This window comes from Acyrthosiphon pisum, chromosome A2, assembly GCF_005508785.2.
Source record: "Acyrthosiphon pisum isolate AL4f chromosome A2, pea_aphid_22Mar2018_4r6ur, whole genome shotgun sequence".
Classification (NCBI taxonomy): Eukaryota; Metazoa; Arthropoda; class Insecta; order Hemiptera; family Aphididae; genus Acyrthosiphon; species Acyrthosiphon pisum.
This window is the reverse complement of record NC_042495.1, coordinates 12,130,770-12,155,895: the sequence shown is the minus strand read 5'-3', so window position 1 is coordinate 12,155,895 and position 25,126 is coordinate 12,130,770. Positions and strand designations below refer to the sequence as shown.

The following is a 25,126-nucleotide window of genomic DNA, read 5'->3' as shown; positions in this document are numbered from 1 at the left end:
TACAATATTTAAGTTAAATGTTAAGAGATTACTGCAATGTTTATGAACAAAATGCAATCATGCAAAAAACCATGGTTGAAATATACAAGGTTATTGCATATATACCCCTTCACAATCAAATATTTGTTGATTAAAACAAATATGGCAGCGTAAAGGGAGCCAATAATAATCCAGTATGTATGGGCGGGATTTTGAATTTGCTAGCTTTTGTCAGCGTATTTTTGATTATAAGAAAAATTGATATTTGTGATATCCATTTACTTAGCCATTTTGTTTCTGATGATAACAATTAGAGTCAATAACCTATATATTTGCACCATGTAAAAAACTATGTGGTACTTGATAATATTCAAATTTAACATTTGCTTATTTATTTTTATCACTAAGTGTGGAATTCTTTTAAAATAATAATTTACACTTAGTTCAACACCAGCTGGTACTACTATTGGCCTGAAAGACAAAGAATGAGGGCATATGGGTGTCACCATGATGGCTGGAACACTTGGGTGAATCATTGATGCACCTGCTGCAACTGCATATGCTGTACTTCCAGTTGGTGTTGAGATAATCAAACCTAATAACAAAAATAAAGTTTTATTAAATGAACAACAAACTTTTAAGTTAATCAGTAATTTAAATATCTTAACAGCGCTAGAATACAAAGAAGAGAAATTGTAATGCTATGAATTTTAAATTATAAAAAAAAAATCCCCTGAAATATCTTTCACACAAAAATATACATGGAATTTTGAAAATGTATGTCTTGATTTTTTTAGTTTCAACTAATTGAAGTTCTATTAGACTAAGAAAAATAAATTTTAAAGATTTCTATCTGTAGGAATTTTCTGAAATTTGTTTACTAATAGTTTTATTTTAAGATACTGAAAAATAAAAACTACCTATGTCAAAAAAAAGGTTTAAAGTAATATACATTTTAAGATCTTATAATACATTACACATTGCTTAAAATATTTTATTTTTCTCACAATGTACTTCAATATTAATTGTTGTACCTATACTCTGTTTAACTTAAAGCAGCGTCCAGACCTAAGATATATTAGTCAAAAACATAAATTTTTGTCGTCGACAAATATATCATAGATTTAAGAAACATACTCAGTGGCATCCATTTTTTGTCAGATGATGGTCAAACAAAGCTCATTTGTATCCTCAACTGAGTCAACTAGCTCTACAGCCTTGGGCACAAATGCACAATTGGCTGCCAAGTATGTTTCTTTAATTGAACTAAAGTATATATCTTAACATTTTGATTTTGTAATTTATTAATTTGTTAATTATTACCATCTCCTTGAACAGATGTTATGTATTTTCTGTCTAAAAACAAGTCAATGTTTGAAAGGTATGGCGATGGTCCGCGATCAATAACCACTTCATTAAGTACTAGTAAATTTGGCTGAGGCTTATCTTTGTCTTCATTCTTCTTAACAATTATGCACCTAAGTCTACTACGTAATGTTAAAGCAGCATGTCCTTCAAGTACATTGGTCACTTGCTGTTGGAAATTGTCAAACTTAAAAGGCGTCAAAAAACCAAGAGAGCCCAAGTGGAACGCCATAACTGGTGGTACGGATTTCTAAAATAAAAAAAAGAATATTTCAATAAACAATGATGACAAAATAATAATTTTGAAATTACCTGAAACAAAAGACTAGCGTAGAGCAAAGTACCGTCTCCACCTAAGCAAATTATGAAGTCTATTTTGTCCGTTAGATCATCTTTGCTATCTTGAAAAGAATTTAATTTCTCTCGTATTTCCATGAAGCCCGAATTACTAGAGAGCATTGTGTCTTCCATCACAGAATGTTCCACAAACACTATCATGCTTTTTTCCTAGAGTTAAATATAATATTTTGAAATAAATAATGACAATTACCTTTACCCGAGTAACCGGTTATAGATATTCTATAGATATTTGTACCTGTGTCAGCCATCTGACGAGTTCTATGAACGGTGGTAAAACAGACATATCTCTAACTTTTTTTATCACCAACACAGACAGAGGATTTTTGGCCCACGTCAAACGTTGACTGGCCGGATCTTGAATTGTCCTGGACAAACAGAAAATAAAATAAATATAGAATGACAACGATCACTGGCACCGCACAATAACCGTACAACTAACTTACGTGACCAACGCAGAGGTTTTCATGATACGGCCACATGGTCCAAACTGCTGGACCGGGCTGGGAGCGTTCAGCGACCGCGTTCTCCTGAAAAAAAAAAAAGAATGTCAGTCAGTAACTGGAGCGCTGAGACAACGTAAACGAACAGAACGAACGGATGGACGGACGGAAGAATCGTCGGGCCACATATGGAAAGATATTTTACACAATTCTGTGGTGGGTAGGCTTACGGGTCAATGTCGTCCACCGATCCCTTCGCTTCGTTCATGACTGCCGATTTGCGTTAAAGATTCCGTTTCGTATGCATGTCGGAACCACACGGTTTTAAAATGACGACGGGTCGTCTAGAGTTTTTTTTTCGGTATTTTCCACTCGGGGAAACTGAACTGGCGTACGAGACTCGGTAACTACTAACTAGCAACTACAGTAAACAGTTGGGAATGTTCTCAAACGGAAATCGGGAAATTCTTCAATGAAAATATTACGAAATAGTGATAACTGATAAGCATAAACTGTTGTTGTTGTAGGCGAACTGCCGATTGCCGAACCATAGAACAGGTTACAGATGATGTAATATCGTTATCACAGCGGCGGTGTGGCCGTGTGTCGTGTGGGTGTTCTGTGGCGTGGGTGCGCGTGTGCGGTCGTCAACGTCGTGTCGTGTGGGATTAATGTTTTTGTTAGTCGCTAGAGCACGCTGAACTGACTGTCGGCAGACCGCGGGTGACAGACTGGGATTACAATAATAATTTCTAAAATATGTGTAGGATATAAATTGGTAAGGACGTATTAATGTATAATACAACTATACTGAGCTATTTTAGATTTACGGAATAAGTCGTCCAGTACATAGCATAAAAAATAAGAAGTATGCTCAACACGAACCGTGTTTTCTTCCTAGTTTGCTCATGTGCATCGCCTTGTGTTTTTGTGCATAGTACGGTGCACATGAATAATACAATTAATGAATACGCGTGACGTACTGACTTCGCTAGTGTTTATTGTTGGTTACCTATATAAATTACACGTTGCCCCTTAAAAAAATATGCGCAGTCTTATCATTGAGCATACTTCTTATCCTTTATACCATTGATTATAGAATACACCAAAAACCAAAATCGATTTTGTGTAAAAATTTCTGTTTTTCCTTAATTTTTTTGTTTTTCCCGGCGCTTTTGAAAACTACAGGTAATTTTGACCTCCCCAAGCACCAAATAGATTCACATTTCCATCAAACAAGATACTAAAATTTAAAATCTAAGCATTATTTCGACTACTTAACGTGTACACAGACACCAAAAATAAAACACACATCATTATAAAATAAATCTACTTATCCTATATAATTTGTTGGTTTTATATTACTTAATTTTGAGTGTCGAGGGATACCACCATTGACGCCTGACGATTTGTCTATAGTTGCTATTATATAGCATTTATTATACCAATGCGGGATGAGACATTTATAATGTATTCATTATAAATGTCTTTTTATTCATTTTATTGGGTTTGAAAAGAATTTTAATTTTAATTTATTATAATTATACCTATATTATTTAGCACTGAAAGATTCATGCTTTTAGATTAAAAAATAAAAATATGTATAAGTATGGTTAATATGAGCATTTCATTTTTTGCATACACTATTATATTTATTATTAAATATCATTGATTATAATTTATAATTCTTGTTTTTTATAATGTTGACCATGATAAATAATAAAATTGTATAATTATAATGGTTCAAATATCAAAAAAAAAATCGACCACAGAAAAATATTATTTTGTTGTACTTGAAGTTTTTTGAAGGAGGAAGTTTAAGATCAAGTACGTTTCGTGGTTGTGCTACATGTATCTATAACGGTTTTCGTGTGGAAGATGTATACTAATTTTAATTGGAATTTCATGGTGGTTAAATTTTACGAAGATGTGTCTCATAAATTAACATTAAATTTAAATATACAACAATGGCTATTGACGATTCGTCCTTCTTCGATCCATGCGTTGATTGAAGTCCGTTTAACGTCCCCGATACAGAATACCCGATATAAGTTGTTATAATAAATATCTACCAAAAAAGTATGTCAATCTCAAATATGGGTAAGCTGCTCTTCAAATTTCACCAATATATTAATCATTAAATGGTTAAATAATATCGATGAAGTGTGTTGTATTCTAGTGCCACGGCTTGCGTATATATTATTACATAATACCATTAATTATAAATACTAGTATTTATAATCAATGATAATACACAGTTTACACTTTTTTGCCAACCAAGACAAATATCAATAGGTTAGTTATATAGACGTCAAGTACAATTGTACAAATAATAAAATAAACAAATTATTTCTAATATAAAACAGTATGAGCAAACACATGAAACCCCACCACTCCATGGAGTGGTATATTTGATCTAACTTTCTAACATCTTTCATCTTTGATCTAACAAACCAACTTGCGCAAGCTAAGAATAACAATTTTGATTATTTGCTTATAGAGTTGTATTCACATTTAATGGTCCTCAATTTACAACAGAAAAAAAGCAATACAATGTAAACTGATTTTACTTTAATTATGTTGGGATACCGACATACTGATAATTGTATTATTTGTACTATATAACAAAAACAAAAAGTGTAGGTATATAATATTAAAATAAATAAAGTTAATTTGAGCTTGTGAATATAGCTTTACGCCACTTTTGCCTTTCGTATGGTAATATTTATATTGATCATTATAGTAGTAGGTATCTACATGACTATTGACTATACATATCTATCCATAATAACATTAAACAATTTCGATTTAAGAAACACATATCATTCACTACATTTTCTACTGTCCACTTATACGACATTCGTCTAAACATAGTTTATCTCATAGAAACAGAGGTTTTCAGATGTCAGATCGACGTCTTGCAGATCTTGATGACCTTAAATACTACAATGTTTGCCTATCTAAAATGACAAAATTCACAAAAACATTTGCATATAAGATGCTACTTCCTATCTATATACATAGTTATCGATATTGTAGAACATCAGCTATAGGTAACAAACATTGAAATTGTTTTATATACAATAATAATACATATTACATTATTATACTACTTACTATACTATAAGTATATATTGGTACGTATACCAACTCTATCAGCCGTAAATAAGGCGAATAATATTAGTTAGAACGTATTAAAGTTGTGTAAATTACACAGATATTATTATAATTATTTACCTGATATTCACAGCCACAATAACACAAATTTCCAGAAAATTCTACCAAGATCTTTGACGTTGTAGCATTAGTGAAATTAATGAATAATAAAGTAAGTATATTATACTATTTAATTATTTTTCAATTTTAAATTTCATAATCTGTGTACGAGTACCTACGTAATATTTATTAATTATTATTCATGTCTTATGTAGGTGCAACGGACTACAGAGAACAAGTGCATAGATCTAATCCATTATTCGCCGGATAAGTTTCATATTAATATGTAATTTTTTTTGTGGATACTCTAAAGACTAAAGGTCAAAGCGATTGTTTTAATTTAATTTAAATTCGATTTCGTTAAGTCAATGTAGGCTTAAATATTATACTGCCCAGTGCCCAGTGAATTGTTCATCACTAACAAATTAATATTATTGTAAAGTATTAAACATATTATTATCACGTTTAATGCACGTCCATCAGATCGTTTGTCAGCTGCGCACACAAGGTCAACGCACACAAGGTTCATATAATAACACTCACACGCGTGTGTCACACATACGACACACACATCTCACAATGTCAAGGTCTGTAATATTGATTGGAATTACTATATTTTGTTTTTTCGTTTACTATAGCAATCGGGTGTTCACACCACGCACAATACATACTATATTAATAATATGTAACATATATTATCATTGATAAATAATAACGTATAATTGCGGGGTTAGGTTATATAGTAGGTAGGTCAGTACCTATATTATAATTATATACAGGGTGATTCATGATTCCTTCCATTTATTAATTACTGCTTGTGTCAATAAAAACTTCTACGTTTCAAATGAGAGTCACTATTTTTACAGAAAATTGTTAGGGCACATTTTTTTAAACATTTTGATGATTTGAATAATATATCTAAATCAAAATTCGAACGAGTACCTATTATAGTTTCTGAGTTATTACACTATTTATATACTAAGAATAATAACACTTAAAAATGATTTTACATCAAATTATTATAAACAAGACAGCGTTTTCAGTCCAGTACTTACTTACTAAATAGTAATTATTATACTTGGACAAATTTTATAAACATAAAATAAGATATTATAAATAATATAATTTTCACATATTCGTTTAAGAATATAGGGGACATTTTTAAACTTATTTCCATGGACTATTATAATTTATAGGTACTTATTTCTTAGTAATTAGTTTATTAATTCAGCAGTAGACACATTGTGGAGTTGGAGTAGTACCTAATGTTCGCACAGATCATCCACTTCTGATAGTTAAAATTAAAACAAAAAAAATATGTAGTTTATTAATTCAGAAACTAGTTCGAATTTCAATTTATACATATGTCCTATATAGCCATATAGGTAGGTACATAAAAAAATTCTGCTTAACAATTATTTACAGTAAAAAATATATAGGTATGTGGTTCTTAATAAAAAAAAAGAAGTTTGTATCGATACAGATAATAAAATGTAAAAAATGTAATAAAGGATTGAGGATTGAATAAAAGATTATTTGAAAACGGGGATTTTGGTAAAAAAAATTTGAATTATTAACTGGTAAACGGGTTGTGGGGAGGGGGGAGAATGCTTGGTGAATCGCCCTGTAAATTCGTAATAGTAGAGTACCTCCTGATAATAATGAAGACACGAGGAAGCATGGATCGAGTTTCGCTCTCATTCAATATTCATTTTAAGTTACATAAAATAATGCGCACACTTAGGCGTGTTTTGTGTGTTCCAACTGCAGGCTGCAGCATAAGTTAAATACCTATGATAATATTATTATGTTTACAATACGATTTTAATGCTGCGGGTGTGTAAGAGTAATAATAATAATAATTAATAATATATTTCACGATGAATAAAAAATGTGCACAACGACGAACGGCCGTCGATATAATAATATTTACCTGATGGTTGTATCAGTGATATCCATAGTTAAAATGTATATATATTAATATATGATAATTCATTTGTTACAATAATTATTATTATTATTTCAAAAATCCAAACAGTTTCACGCAATTAAATTTCACCATACTTCGAAAATTATAATATACGATATTATACGATATTATAATAATATAGGTACATTTTATATACATTTTTCATAATTTGTTTTCTTCTACTTTACGTCTTAAAATATTAACGAAATATACGAGTTTCTGCGACAACCTCGCGTGTTTCATTGTTTATTTCAGTATTTGAAACTCCAATATTATAGGTATAAATGTATAATATACATAGGAGTATAAAATATTGTGTATGTAATACGTCTCAACGTCGTATTTGTCTCCATCGAACGACAGGGTTTTTTCTAACGAACGTTTACGGAATCATTATTTTACTATAGAGAATCACAATTATTATTACAATTTATAGCCCACTGGTGTAAATATCTGGTGCAAAAATTAAAATGCATACTATTATACTATTTTGGAAAATAAATTCATTCTATTGTAAAGATATCTACATCAATAACTATTAACATTTATAGTATTATTATCTTTCCAATTCATATAGTTTAAAAGTTAAATAATTGCTAATATTCACAGATATTCAAATAATTACGCAGGTAAGTAGGTAAGTCACGGCTAGACAGAAGTATAATATTTTTATTTTTATTATTTTTAAATGTATTTACAATCTATACAACAGGTATATAGGTAAGTGTGGTGACCTAATATAACATTTTACATAAGTAACATTAATTGTAAGTAGGAAGGCTCTCAGCAGTGCGATCTGACAAGAAATAAGAGTATATGTATATAATGTATTAATATACAGCGGTGGCTGGCGAGTGTGAAGAAGGAAGGATATAAACTGCAATGTGAGACACTCTGTATATATTCGATATTCAAAGCGCCATGTTCTATAGATACAGACATTTAAACTTCACACGTATAATAAGTATATTAAACTATGCATAAGATATATTATGTGTACGTTAAAAAATTATAATACATGCACAGAACACGGCGTCGATGTGACGAAGAGATTAAACACGATAAAAAAAATGTACAAATCGCCTTTACTCCGATTTTCGTGACGACTGCGCGCGTTGACCTCGACTTCGCTTTGACAATAATTAATAAATATAATATTATAATATAATATATAGGTATACTGGTTGTAGGTATATAGGTATCCAGGTTGTAGGTATATAGGTATACAGGTTTTAGGTATATAGGTACGGTGCATATAGAGGTATATTATATATATAATGTAACTACGTGTATTATATGCATATATAGACTGTTTTTAGATATTTCGTACAAATGACACTCAAACAATACTGTTTTTTTTTCAAAAAAAAATATATACGTCTGGACCTCTATGTGTCTGCAATATTAGATGTGTAGTATAGCATTGTGTTGATCGTGAATTTGACAGTGAATTTAATATACTTAAGCAGCAAATCGCGTCTTCGTTTCGTCGGTCGATCAGTTCACGCCAGCTGTTCATTATATTATTATAATACCCAATATTATATTCATAGACGACCCATACCATATAATGTATATACTATCGTGATGTATATTATATTTTGCAGACGATGCAGACCGAAAATTGTCCGCTGTATCAATATTACCATAATATAATTGGATATACCTACTTATGTTATAAGTTATAACATTATAATCGACAGTAATACGCCGTGACCATGCGTTATACGGTGTGGTTGAAGTTTTTTTTCCTAGGGAGTAATATTTATAATGACATTTTAAATTATGAAAGATATATAAGTCTTAGAAATTCCGACTACAAATCTATGACAAACATCAATCAATTATTTAATATTATAAATTAATTTAAGATCACTTAAATGTTGAGTTGAATAAACGCGGCTGCGGGTCATGGTGTAATATAATTTATCACTAATGATTAAATAGTGATAACGATAATAATTAATATAGACAATTAGACTTAATTTTAGAAATTGTGATGAAAAGTATGATTTTTTATAACATATGATAATAATATATTTCTTTGTAAAAATATACTTATATATAGTACCTACCTAAAATTAATATAATATACTGAAATCGATGCTACGTTTCGCATGAAAATATACAAAATACTTAAACGTGCGATATCTGTTCAAATAAGTACTAATAATCAAATCGTTGATTTTTTAGTTATCTAATCAGAAATATTTGTCCTATAGATTAATAACCTGTAGTCTTTATTACCAACCAATATTGTGTTATTTATAAGTTATTCAGTTCTATTATTATTATGAATTTTCACCAAAAAGTAACTTACAAACTGTTATTGAACTATTTTTTTTTTAACTTACTTTCAAAAGAAGGTCTCCTACATATTCTAAAAAAATTATAAATACACCCAGGCTACCGGGGTTTGTTATAAGCATGACCGTTGGCACGTAGACTGCAGTATTTTTGAAAATATCACGAAAATTGCACTTTTGTCATCTTTAATTATGACTAAATTTTACACAACTAAAATAAATCGCACAATAAACGATTGAACGTTATCTAATAGAAAAATTGGCCTCTCTGCTTCCGACGTCGAAGCCATTGATATACGCAATATTAATCTCGAAAACCTACCTACTATATTATGTTATACCTATATAATATGTGTTTATACTTTATGCTTATAATAGAAAAAATCACTAGCACTATAATAGGTAATATAGGTACCTACATATCATAATAATATACGAATATATAGATATTAATATTATATGTACACTCGCAGGTGATGCGACCTTATGAGTGTTATACTGTTATGACTTATATGAGTTATGACTATATTATTATGTCTGTATAATTATGATACGAGCGCGAGTATAGCTTATCTTCGCCCCTCTTCGGCAAGACGAACTACAACACGCCGTACGCAGTGAACTAATATTATATAATAATCGGTCGGTCCGTCGAAAAATTGTAGGAAGCTACCTACATTTTATATATAATTCCACGAGTGCATCCTACAGCACACCGTGAAAAAATCGAATCGATAATACAATCTATAAACTTGACTCTTTATATATAATATGTTATATATTATGATGGTCAATCGTAGAATGGTGTATTGACGGTAGAGGGAGTTGGGTGTTTAATTCGCCTCCCTCCTGTCAAAAAGAAGGTTTAATGATTTATATCGTGGAATTTTACATTTAAATATTTAATATGTTCCAAACAATTTTTTTCATCATATTATTTATCACTGGAATCGCGACGTCTTAAATTTCATACCGTTTGATCAGGCTTTAAAGCATACGTAAATTCGGGATGAGGGATTATAATATAGCCGCACAAACCACCCCGCATTACCACCCAAGACCTGACCACCTATAAGCAACTATAGGGACATACTATAATATACATAAACACAGACGATACGTGCGAAAAAACCATTGAGTTGAATCGCCGAGTTTTTATTTTTACAAAGGAATTTGAACAATTTCGATGGTCGCGTGGAATTATTATAATATTTAATAATACATTTAGACCGTCCGAAACATAATGTATTATAATATACACCTTGACATAGACTGCATTTTTTTTTTTTATGAATATTCAACGATTTTAGTTATTTGAACGTGAAGGTAAATGGCTTGTCGAATCTGATCGAAAAACAACAATTATTACAGTATCTAGTATTACATTATACAAATCATAATATTTGATATTTGTGCGTTTGTAGGTGAGTGTGTGTGTGTGTGGGCTCGTACCTGTGTGCGTGTGTGTATCGGTACAGGTATGTCATTTTCACATTTTCCCCAATACAATTTCCCGGATATTTTGACCTTGTCGCTCTGTATAAATAGTCTCCCGTTATATGTATATATATATATTCCAATATTCGCACCAAGCTATTAAATACACACGTACAACAATAACAAATTGCCTGCACAATAATGCGACACTTGATCCGAATCAAACTACCGGCCATTTCCGTTGGGCTTAGGTCGTCGTACCTATTGATTATTACAATACCATATTGAGTTATAGATGACCTATAATAATACATTATGATATCATAATTAAAGGTGTGTTTAATTTTTGTATGGATACATACATATATAAATATATTATATATAGACAGAAACCCATATTGTATAATATTATGCGCATAAAGGTAATTATATGTGAATGTGATGCATATTTCAAATTCAAAACTATATTTCATGTATATCCTGTAAAATTATCTTTTTGTGAGTCACGGCCGTTAGCCTCAGCCTTTTAAATATTGATATGAGTATATAGTATAACGTACATATAGGCGTGTATATCGGGTATGTACTATCGTCTATCAAGACACCTATGTGATTGCATATCCCCTGTGGACTTAGAGGCAGATACTATTTTTAGATAAAATTATAGGACCAAATCCAAAAATATCACTTTTTAGGAGAATAAAAATAAAAAATAGTTGTAGGTTACGATTGATAACCACGACTTGATTATGTGACAGGATTCATGAAATTATACTCTTTTGAATAAACGAGTCATTATAAAAATGTGTTTTTATAATACAACATTAATAAAACATTGTCTAATGTCTACAGATTTTTACAATGATTACTTTTAAAAAAATTAACAAAGACGGCCACGGTGAAAAATGAAAAACACCTATACCTACTGCTATACAGTAAAACTTTATAACATATATAAATATATAATTACATAAGTAATAGTTATACGCAACATAGCCGTATATGTTATATTTATGTTTCAAATAAGTAGTAACTATAGTAAGTAGGTACCTACAGTAAATGAAAATTTAAAAAAATATAATGTATATCAAGTAGTACGTACCCGCATAATATTATTAAGTCTGTGTGAAACAAATTATATAATAATAAATAATTTTATATTAAAGCCATTTACCTACTATTCAATATATGTATTATATATTGTATTATTATATTACCTACCCAATAATTTAGTTCATTGTAATGAATATAATATAAATTGCTATTCCAAAGTATTGATTTAATTCTTTTAAAATCAATGAAGACGTAAAATGAGGCTCTATGCCAATTTATGGGTTTCACGTTGTAATAGTAGGTATATAGTACCTTAACCTGTATACATTTCATCGAATATCTTTTGAAGTCCTACGAGTTTAATGTCAAATTAACAGAAGTTATAAATTATACAAGTTAAATAATTTTACAATTAATGTAGTATGGCTTGCAAGTATAATTGCATAAACTGTCCACGTCACACAAATTAGTATTTAAGTGTATAGGTAAATTAGTTTATAGCTGAGCTTTGAGTTCATAGTTATTAGAAATACCCAATTATTAATTTACTTCACTTAATGCAAAATAAATTTACAAGAGATTAAATATAGAACCTGCGTTTTTAGCAATTCATCAAAAATATACGACATATCCATGTTTGCTGTATAAAAAATTTTAAATTTTAAAATTGTAATTATAAATATATACAGCCGTTAGCCACTACAATATCGTTATTTGCTGTTTCGACAATATTATAATATTAGCGTATCAGACATTTACACTACACATTACGTACCTGCGCTGCACAGGATTAACAATTAATAATTTTAGTCCTATAAATATTGATTATTATTTGAGTTTAACGGCCTTTTACTCATTGTTTTGTTAATTCGATGATACCAGGAAATGTGTGAGGTATGGGCATAATATTATAATGTTGTTAAAGCAAAGCAATAACAACGCAACTGCAACAGGTCGAAAAACTTCACAAAAATAGGTAGGTACTTGACATACTTCTGACAAAAATTTCTTTAAAAACAATCAAAATATATAATATGTGTATACATAATATTTTACTTATTTTAGTGTTATAATCTATATACTGACGATTTCTCTATCTAAACTGCTATTTAAATAATTGCTTTGTTAAAAATATAAACATTATTATAGCATGCAATTTAATTTGAAAATAGAAATAATAAGTTGTTATTCAAGTACGCAAAATCATTGCATTATTACGTTATGCCACTAAATAATATACATACCTACAGTTAATTTGATGTATTATTAATTATTATAATAATTTTTATAATATTTGAGTAAGCATCATATTATAGAAATGAATCCTATTTATTTCGTAATCTAAATGTTGTGAATAACACATTAAGAATTAATAATAATAACAATGAGCATTATATAAATACTTCGATTAGTAATTTTATTGCTAATTAAATAAGTATATATATATAAATTTAATTAACATTATAATGTCGTTGATTTATTATCTACCTATATTATAAAAAATTATGTGAATAACTAAATCTGAATAGGATTGGAATACTATTGGAAGAGTCTTAAAATATTTTTATTTTTTAATATATTATTATGTTAAAAATATGACACACGACCAAATTATCGTTAAATGTAATATAATGCATTAATGCGTAAACTTTATTTTATAGTCAATGCTTTACGGTAAAATAATAAAATTGGCTTAATTTTAGGATTGCCAAATCCCGAACTCCGTGGTTAAAAAATTGATTAAAAATTTGTCATGTCAACTCTGAATAATGGCGTGTAAATACAATATACATAGGATTTGAATAAATCACGCTTTTTCGTAGGATATACGCAGACTATATAATTGAACTAATAGAGTTTAAGTCTTAGTTAAGCCACAGGTTCTCGAGGTTCCGGTAGAAGTACTTAAGTCTGTTTCGTCTCGAACGGGAAATGACAACGTGTTTGTATAAATGAATCGGATTTTTTTTAATTAAAAACTATTTCCCGGAAATAGAACGATGTTTTTTTACCGGATGACATATTTTATCCGACCGGGAAAATAGCGGTGTTGGAAAAGACGAAAGGCGATTGTTGCCCGGAGTAACGACTACAAAACTATAGGTACATACGTATTTTTAAGTAAATTTTTTGTGTTTAATAATACCAATCGTTAAGTATAATCATCGATCTGGTGTAACGTATTAACAATACGCGCCAGTGCATATTATCGCGATATATTTTTTAAGTCAAACCAGCTCTCGTGTGACGACCCATTTCACTCACAAACAAATTATTTTACAAAGAAACATTCTTTTGGGCCACTGCATCAGCAGCTCTAGTACCGAAATTAATTATTTGATACCGGTGAACTGCAATATGCGGTATCATTTATATAGTGGACGATTATTTTTATAGAGGGCTGGGCCAAGTCAAACATTGCCTAAAAAAATAAATATTGTATTAAACATAATATAATATTATTAGTTTTTTTATTTGTGTCAACTGTTAATCCCTTTTCCTCGGCCCTATATAATATATTATGCGTCTATACGCGCTTCGCGCATACATTGAATGCATTCAAGGCCTCGCGTAATGACCCGTTTTTAATTTGTATATTTTCCAAAATACGTAGCACATATGTATTTATGTGGTTATATCTGCAGATCTAATCACAATTAACCGATGTACCTTAAAAAAAATCTAAATCCTAAATGTCGATTGTGAAACGCACCTATACTACACCTATAATACAAATGCGTTCAGCGACGTAATATTATATACCTACAATCACGCGCCTGACTATATATTTAAGGCCTGCGCACGTATAGGTACGCACTTACGCATGCTAACGTTAAATTTTATAGGTATAAACTTGTGTATGTGTACACGCGTTTAAAGCTAATTGATGAAAATGCTAACTTTATATAGGTATACAATATTAATACAGGTCGCAAACGACGACGACGAATGGTGGATTTCACATATTAAATAAAAACTCGATTCTTTATATTAAATTAAAACAAAGCGTCCTCGGTCGTTGTGTATATAGGTACGGTAGAAAGTGTTATTTATTCAGTTCCAATGCAATATATTAATATAATACTCGTTTATTTGTTGAGATGAGTGCCTTTAAATTTTTCAAATGATATAGGTAGGTCAATGTTCATAATATATTATACATATTATAATATGTACATTGTGTTTTAGCCTATACCGCGCAGGTGCGCAAATCGATTTCAAATTGTGTACAATCCGTTGGACGCATATTTACCATAACAATAAATACTTTAGCAAATTTGTTGTCGTCCAACCGTGATACCACTTGAGAACGATAAGCGAGCCAAACATAATATATCTATTCGTATGAGCACATAACAACCTTTTTTATACTTGAGGATTAAAATCAATGTTATGATGCCCGTCTAGTGTAAACATTTAAAAATGATAAATATTATATATTTATTCGATCGGTAAACGTACCATTACAATATCATTGTTTAAAAAATTTTAACAACTCTTAAATATAATGGAATGATTTAGTTGGTTAACTTCAGTTTAATGGATTCGAAATAAATAATAATTCTTACGAAACATTCACACATCATGACCCGTCAAATCTGAAAATAATAACTATATATGGGACGAATCAGATAAAAATCGTTGTTTGAAATTGCAATAATGATGTGCCATTTAAACGCATGCAATATATTATAATACTGCGGCGGGTCGTACAAGAAAAAAAATCTCAAAAATTATATTTTGATTAGCGACTTGATTAGTATTATATCATTATTACATTTATTTATTTATTTCATATACAGATTATGTATATAAGTAGTCTATAATTATCTCGATTTGTCTGTATAGTGTATACTACGGACGGTGACTATATTATATACTATTTATGGTTATATATATATTATATAACATAATTTCCACATAATACTAAATATAAAATTTACCTAAGCAAATAAGACATACAAACATACGATGATAAATATGAAAATATAATATACAGAGTTCGGTGCTGACTCGCGAATTTAAGCCCTTATGTGCAGCCGGACCAATATACCTGCAGACGACGATCGTCTTTAAAGGCATCAGAAATAGCCAATATACATACATCACGACAGCTCCAAAGGTCTAGTTTTGGCTGCAACGGCCAAGAGATTTTCCGTATTGCATATATTTTTTAGTACATCACACGTACCACGTGGGGGCTTTGGCCTTTTTATTTAAATAAATGATCGTATATACATGTTATGCTTTTAAGCATACCTACGTCGCTTCGTTTAAAGTTCAAAATAATTACGTATATAGGTACATAGATATATTATGTTAAAAATAACACGAACACGTTCTTTACCATAAGCCCATAACTGTGAAACCGTATTGTTACAGTTATCGAAAATACATCAAAGCGCATATCATATAGGTACTATTTGTGTATCAGATTAAAAAAAAATCACAAATTTAAATTTTATATTTATTAAGATAGTATGTCGTTATACTATCATTGCAAATTAACCTTCTTTAAATTTTCATAAATAATTTGGTATTACACACAAACGTGTACCCCGGTCAAGGGGAACAATTTTAAATCTCGAACCAAGACACAAAATCCACCTCCCACCGATTAAATCTAATATTGTCTCTAAACTTCTGGATCCGCTGATGTACTATATTATACGGCACGTAAATAATAAAACTATGAATAAAATTGCACTTACGGCCACGATCCGGACCGGCGGCGAGGTTTTCGGACGCGTCGCTGTTCGGCCGTACAGTTCTTACAGTCGTCGTCGACACGGCCAACCGCGGCGGCAGTCGTGGCCGTGTCACTGCGATTGATTGTTGCGGTGGCCGCGGTTTTTGCAGCCGCGGACCTATCGGAACACGTACCGCTGTTACCGACGTCTTCACGTCTCGGGCACGACCCCTGGATAGCCGCAGACGTGTCGGTCGCAACGCCGCCATAGCGTCCGGCCGACGAGCCGAACGCTTCCTCGGCGTGTTGTACTTTCATGACGGTTTTCGCCGCGGCGGAATACGTGTTTTGACTGTACGAGACAGAACACGTCCGGGGTATCAAACACGCGAACGCGGTCGTCTCTCGGGAAAATATTTAAATATTATGATGTAAGTATTATTAATTTAATATCATGAACCCGTGACCGGCCGGCGTTATTTTCCTGACGGATATCGCGCGCGTCGGTCGGCCGATATATTCTCTCGAACCAGACCACGAAACGACCGCTGCACCCGAACGGACTTTTACGCAAACGGACAACGCGCCGACGACTGCAGCTGTACACTGCTGTCCCGACTTCGGAAGGTGGCACGCGATGCGCCGCGCTCCCCACTTTGGCCCGGCGGCGCGAACAGTCCTCCCCACCCCCGCCAACCGTTGCAGACGTCGCACATGCACGTCGCCGATGTCATCGCATCATCAATAAAAATATAATATTCTAATAGGTAACGATATCTCAACTCAATATACGAATAATTATAATAATAATAATAATACCTACGATGCGTTTTTTTTATTCGGACATATTATAACAGTGGCGTAGCGAACTTTAAATCATATGGAAGCAAGCGAATTATTTATGACCTACCGCACCCTACTCCAACTGATGTATACGATAATCATGTGCTCAAATAGGGTGGTGGGGTAGCACCCGAAATAAAGTTCAAAGACTGACCGTTTATGTGGTTATGACCCACCACCACCCCCCAGAAACCAGAAGACATTGCTTCTGAAAAACATGATTCGCTACGCCACTGCATATAATATGTATAGTTTTCGACGACGAAAACGGCCGGACGCGATAACAAAATCAATAACATCCGAAAATCGCGCGCTCCTCGATCAACTGGTTTCGAGCTGTATAGCGGCGACTCATCGATATTAGGTATAAAAAGGTATATACCACCGCGGGAGTATAATAATAATAAATAATTATGTAGACCAGAAATTATCAAATTTTTTTTACCCCGAAGGCCCGAACCATTCGTGCGTATTATGTTTCGGTTGCAAGTAACACTATAACATTTAAAAAATATAACTATATTCAATACACACCTGATGATAATGTGTAGGTATACAAATAATAACTTGGGTGCTTTTTTGAACAGTATACTTACGTATATAGTTCTTATTTACACAAAATATAGGTATATAGATCCATTACTATAAAATTATAGTAAAAATATCAACTTAATAATTTTCCGTATATACTACCACTGCATGGCCATCCGCGTACCGGTACCACCATGTAACCTTCCGCGTACCACGGTTTGAAAACCGCTGCAGATATAATACGAAAAATATTGCGTTTTAGTAGGTACCGATTATATTATTCGACCCTTATACCGAGAGTGGTAATATTGAGGAAGAAAAATACACCGCGACGACGACGATGTAATATTTTACTATAAATATGTATACATATTTTAATATATTAATACAGTCTAGTCTCGAAAACCTCGTAAACCTCGCGGATAACTCGAATTTTTTCTTGCTCCTTGAAGTGTTTTTAAGTTGTGTCGAAAAACACATAAAATCGAATTTATTTTTATTCCCCTTGAGATTCGAGTTATCGAGTATAATATAATATAAAACACGCGATTCACCGGGCTCGCAGGTTCTTCGCGCGCGCCGTTGCGTAAGCTGCAAAGACCTTCGGTGGCGTCAAAATTTGCGCAACGGCGCCCGAGGAAGTCACCAGACGGGGCAAACTGTTCGGTATTATATCAAATATGTATATAATGATAATATTATTATGTTACGTATAATATTACTATGTATAATCAATGGTTATATGTATGGCGACGCGAAACTGACCTTCTTTTCAGCGGGCTCAATCCGCTGGCGCCGTCCGAATCCGATGCCGCGGTGGTGCAAGTCCACGACGCCGCCGTTGGTAGCCTTTGGCGTAGTTCGCAGTCGTAATAATTATTGTTACCTCTCATCGTGTGCCGCGGCCGTTTTCCGGGCTATATATTATAATAATGAGCTGCAGCTACCAGCACTGACCAGTGTCCACTACATGCGCAACTATACCGATGTATATATATAGCTAATGTTATATTATTTGTAATTAACGTTTTAGACCAGACTTTTGATTATAATTTTCTCGCGTTATCCATTATAATATTTGAAAAAAAAACACAAGAATTAATGTCGGACGAGACATCCGAACCGCACAGTCTTGCACTCCGCACTACGCACCAGTCGGTCGTATACACGATTATATTGGTATTGAATTATTCTAATTTATATAGAATCGGACGGTTGCAAACGCGTTTTCTATATAGTGATGATGATAATATTATTATTGTCGCGTCGCGTCAGTCACGGTGCGTCCGGCACACAATTGATGTGTAGGTACACAAGACGTGTAGGTACGCGTACGAACGGCGTTCGGGCGTAAGTGCAGTGCTAGCGCCCCTCCGGATGCGATTTCCACCTTGCCCGAGGCCGATCACGCATCGTCATCGCCGCCCAAACCCGGGTGTCCTTGCCAGAAAAATTCAAATACCGGAGAGAACCTTTCACGCCACCGCGGGTCCTGCAACGATGGTCGAAAGCATTCGATTTGTTTTCCCCGTCCCGACCGTTGAGAGTTATTTTCGTAGAAAATGCACCGCGACGGATGACTGCGCGGACCCCGGAATTCTCAACGGTCCGGCCGATTCGTCGGAAATGTACCTATACATTATTTTATTTGTCGAGGAGAACGAGTATAATATGGTATATACGTACGTTTAGTATATGGTATACACGTTATATATACCGACGACGCAATGGGACAAACGGCGAAAAGTAAATAAATAAATTCGTTTAACATCGCCGCAGCACTCGTGGACCGCGATTATTTCACAAGTCTCCACCGACCTGAGTCATAGCCTTTATTTTTACCGCGAAGGTCCGCGGACGAGTTTCGAGTTCGACTTCCGATCTAAAACCACGCTTTTCCGACTATTCTCGAGTATACAAACCTTCAATAACTCTCGTCAATGCATAAAATGCCTGTAGCGTATTCTGTGTTCATGTAATACAAATAATAATTATTATTAATGTAGTATATATTTTAGCAAACAAAACCAACAAAATATAAATTTAAAAACAAGAACATTATTATTCATCGATAAAAATAGTTCCTATGAACGACGCGTGTCACTACATATTATACCATAAGCGTCATAGACTTGAGTACTTGACTATATTCCGTCGAAAGTGTTATATTTATAAAGCAACCACGTTGAGTAAATTGATTCATTCAAACCCTTCATCGAGGCAGTATTTGGACTATTTGGCATCTATATAGATGACGAATTGTACACGAAATTAATGTAATTTGACTAAATTAATAAATTATAGTCGACTATAACTGCAGGAATTCGAATATTTAACTTTAACATCTATTATATAATATATATTATAGTGTTCCACGCAACCACGCGTATAACAATATTATATTCTGGCTTGGCGTGGTGTTTGACATCAGTTACAAACGTGTTCTGAGTGCCACCACCGGCCGGTGTCGCTAGTTTTCGGACGGGTGACCACCCGAGTTTCAGTGACACACATACACGTATGACGTATTCAAACGACCATACCCTCCCAAATAGTAACAAGCTAATGACCTGAGTTGTCGAAGATTTAACTAAAAAAAAAAAATAATAAAAATAATATTGTCAACGATGTAATTAATACGGGATTCTCGTTTAACAGTATTTCTTGGAAATTTATGTTTCGCTAAGTATATAGGTACCTATTGTTCATTTTATGTTATAAAGGTATCCGTTTTTTAAACACTTCCGTCGAATAATGATCACAAATGTATTTGAAAAGTTTCCATGCAGGTAAAATATAAAATACTGTACAACTGCAAATTATTTATTTAATCCATATAGGCATATATATATTTCTCTCGGTATTCGGTAATAATGCCAATAATACTATTATACATAATACATCGCATCATAGTATCATACTACCATCTCATGAGCAATGCATAAAAAATAAACGATTATTTTGAAAAGTTTGTAAAGTACATATTATAATTACATAATATTGTTTATATTTGAATAAAGTCTCATTCAAAATTGCCTTGAACAATTATTCTTAAACAATAATTATGTCGATCTCGACGATGGTATAAATGTTTAATGTTGTACAGTAAAACTTATTCAAGGGCCTAATAATATTCAGTTTTTTTTCCGTCTACTACTAATAACATAATTATAATAATAATAAAAAAACTATGTACATTTTAATTATATAGTAAAAAAAAAAACAATGCGATGATTACAATTTATACTAAAATACGCGTTGTTTTTAAATTTATTTATATTATTTTACTCGTTTTCCGTATTCTGTAAAATATAATACTTATACATTGTCCTTATACATTGTTCTAGACAAATTGAATGAGAAGGAACTAAAAAAATATATTTAGATGTAATTGCATTTGGTTAAATAAATTTACATTACCTTATTTAATTTTCAAAGAAAATGCAATATAGCCTACATAGCCTATTATTATAATTTATAGGTATAATATATTAGTACCTATATTACATAATTACACAGTTTAAAATGTTAAAAATTATAAAATATGTTTTTACTGTAATATTGTGTACTTACAATGTGTAAATCTATACATAAACATATTTACCTGAATCTTTTCAGATGGAAATAGTTTATAGGTAATATTATAGTTTAACGTTTTATATTCATTTAAATATTGTCCAGAGCAACTTCAAGCTCTAAGAACCTTAAGTCTGTATATTGTGCATTTCTGAATTTTCTAATCCTACAAACATTTTTAAAATTAACCTATAGGCACAGATATTTACTAATGCCTAATAATACTATAGAAATAAAATTACATGTATACAATGAATTTATATATATAATTAGTTTTTAATCATATTATACCTCTATCATATTATCATATATATATATAATTCAATATAATATATAAAAATAAAATCCATTAATTATTGTAACGATTTTTCGAACACTCATTATATTTATCATCACACATATTTTCATAAGCTACGATTATGTAGAAAATAATGGAGATTATGCAGAACTGTGAATATTATTCTATTCTAGTTGTAAAATGTTATTTTCAACTCTGAGATAAAGCCACTAAAAGTCGGTTAACGAGTTGAAGAAATTTTCGAGTCACTGAGAGTTTATTGTTTATTTAAATTATTAACGCAAATATTTCATTACAGTATTATACGTATTATTATAAATATTAAATCGTATTATAATATTTAATATTAATGTGCACGTCTTCATCGCCGGATGACACAATAAATTATAACACCAATAATATACGTAGATAATAATAATAATTAATATTATTTACGTGAGACTCAATACCCAGTACCCACTACCCACATGATATAGTTATTTCTTATATGTTTTTCCAGTTTACTGAATATACTTATATGTTTTACTGTACAGAAATCTACCAGCCGCACCGTGTATAATATTATTATTACTAAAGTCATTTGTATAATATCTATAGGTTCCTACTTACCTACCATCCTACCATAAACACACGACCGAAAAAGTCAGACGTTTCCCTCGGGTCCTGCAGTTATTGTAACGCGTCACACGCTCACACGTATATTATTGTTATTATGATTTAAATTTTAAATGGTAGGTATAGCGAATAGCGATGGCTGATGATGACGCACTTGCATTCGATGATAATATATTGATATTATTGTACAAAAACGACTGGTTTTGGAATTTTTGTTTTTTTTTTCACATTAATTCTTCCGTTGAAGATAATTACGTACTTGACGCGTTTCGAAAAATAATATAGGTACACGTCACAAATCACTTTGCGTAATGTGTACCTATATATAAAATATTATGGTATATTGGTATGAACACTGGATAATAATATATATCATAAATTCATATTTCATATGTATTAATATGATTAAGCGGTTTCGGAATGTGCTGTGGAACGCGGCACGGCCTCGGCCGTTAAATTTCCTACAGTTTTGGCAAATATAATTTTATATTATAATTTATAATATGCACAATAATAATAATATACATTATATGATTTAGGTATACGCGTTACAGTGCTGCTGCAGTAATTCGTCGGAAATTTCAAATTTTAACCATAATATGATATTATACCCGTATTATACTACCTATAAGACAGTTAGTTTATTATGATAAAAAAAAGTAGTGCGTCAGACTATAGGTCATGCGTATCGTGACCTATAACCTGCCACACGCGATTACGCGAGTAACATAATATACGCGACACGTCAATAATCGTCAATACAGTCACTAGACTTAATTTTCCAAAAAAAATTAAATACATTTTTTACAACCAGGTGTTCTAAACCGGCAATATTTCGAAATTATTAAATTAATAAAATCGAATATCATGATTAAAGTCATTAACGAGACCGAGTATCCAGAATATCAGTATTTCACGAGTAATAAAATTATATGAAACAATATTCAACACCTACTATAATATAATAGATTATAATATGAGAGTATGAACATTTATCAAAAAACCATGACGATCATGAGAATGATGCACGTTTAATTTTCGTACTAAAATTAAAAATTATTCATTACGAATTCGATGTCAGTACGCCACTCTGATTCGATTCGTTTTTCGTTTGAAAACGAGTGCCGTACGCACCACGTGCACACTACGTTGAATTAATAATAATAATAATAATAATAGTAATAACTACGCGTCGGAATAATATTATCTGTCCGCGAGCGCGCGACGGTCGCGTCGTCGTCGACTCGCCGCTCCGGACGTCCTGTCCGACGGTCTGTAGTCGCTGCCGATAGATGGCGTTTACCGCACGACGGTGTATCGACGGCCGTCCGACGCGAATCGCTATCGTCTGTTTCGTAAACTTTCGTCGCAGTCACCCCCCACTAAAAGCCGTTACGACTTTGGACGTCCGACCGAACAGCCCGAGTGGCCGGCCACCGTCTGCCGATCGACGAAGGCCGCCAAAGCAGCGATGATCAAAACGTGAAACTGGTGCCGGCCCAAGATGTGTATGTTGCACATATATACCCCGACGACGAGTTGTACAATTGCATCAGTAGTGGTTACAACTTAACCATTACATATTCATATGATGAAGCAACTACATGATCTATACTGATTAAACGTGTTGCGCCAATGGGAACTTCTCCAGAGGAGGATCCCATTGGAATTCTGATGCCCCTCCAAACTACTGATGCCAGTTTTTTTTTTCAATACTCTAATTTTTTGTCATAATTTACTTCTTATCATTATATTACCACTCAACAGGAAAAAAATTAATCGCTTAAATAAAATTAACATTTTTTTTCAACACACTCATTTTGAATACCAATCTGATGTGCAGACTGTAGAGTAGTATGCAATTATTATTAATTCCCAATTTTTATTCACCGTATTTGAAACGGAATATCGAATGGTAACTGCTATTATTATTATTGTTATTTTTATTATTATTATTATTACTATATTCAATTAAATTTAAAACTGCAATACTTCGTACGAGATTCGTTGTTGTTTTGAAATCCAATATCAATTACAGTTAAATTTTAACTTTTAAGTATTTTATTGCGATATATTTAAAGACTATCTAGTAATTATAAATTACAATTTCCTCAAATATACTTGGACAATGACTTATTGATGAGACGTACCTATATATCTGTATAAGCAATAATTGCTATACCATTATAATAACTTTTAAGTATCTATAGGTATAGACTATACTACTATAGAGTATAGAAATTTATTATAATAATTTAAAATTTTACCAGTGTATAAAATAAATATGATTCATTATATTTTGTACAAATAAATATTCTATATAGATAGGTCTTACATTATATTTATTTATTACGAGTTTGAATTTATATATCATCTGTAGATAAGATGTAATTCACTTTATAGTTGTTGTATACTACCTACTATTATAGCGTATAAAATAATACTTAA

At 31.9% G+C, this 25,126-nt stretch overlaps 1 protein-coding gene across 11 annotated transcripts in view; it reads right to left on the bottom strand.

Moving 5' to 3' along the window:
- The window catches only part of LOC100165720 (NAD kinase), a 51,093-nt gene that overhangs the window by 3,357 nt on the left and 22,610 nt on the right, over positions 1-25,126 (bottom strand). For 3 of the 11 annotated variants that reach the window (XR_001680367.2, XM_001942895.5, XM_008190175.3), the window contains exons 1-6: positions 16,838-17,428; positions 2,148-2,231; positions 1,940-2,069; positions 1,657-1,851; positions 1,303-1,594; positions 417-574 (exon numbers count right to left, since the gene is read on the bottom strand). Coding sequence is in view for 10 of the 11 variants with exons in the window: in XM_001942895.5 (XP_001942930.2) it covers positions 417-574; positions 1,303-1,594; positions 1,657-1,851; positions 1,940-2,069; positions 2,148-2,231; positions 16,838-17,133 (1,155 nt within the window). In the remaining variant the exon portion in view is untranslated. Of the gene's footprint in view, positions 1-416; positions 575-1,302; positions 1,595-1,656; positions 1,852-1,939; positions 2,070-2,147; positions 2,232-2,299; positions 2,677-16,837; positions 17,430-18,954; positions 19,488-25,126 lie in introns of those variants that run through there. The other 8 variants (XM_029489723.1, XM_003248111.4, XM_008190177.2 and 5 more) reach the window with 6 other exon arrangements.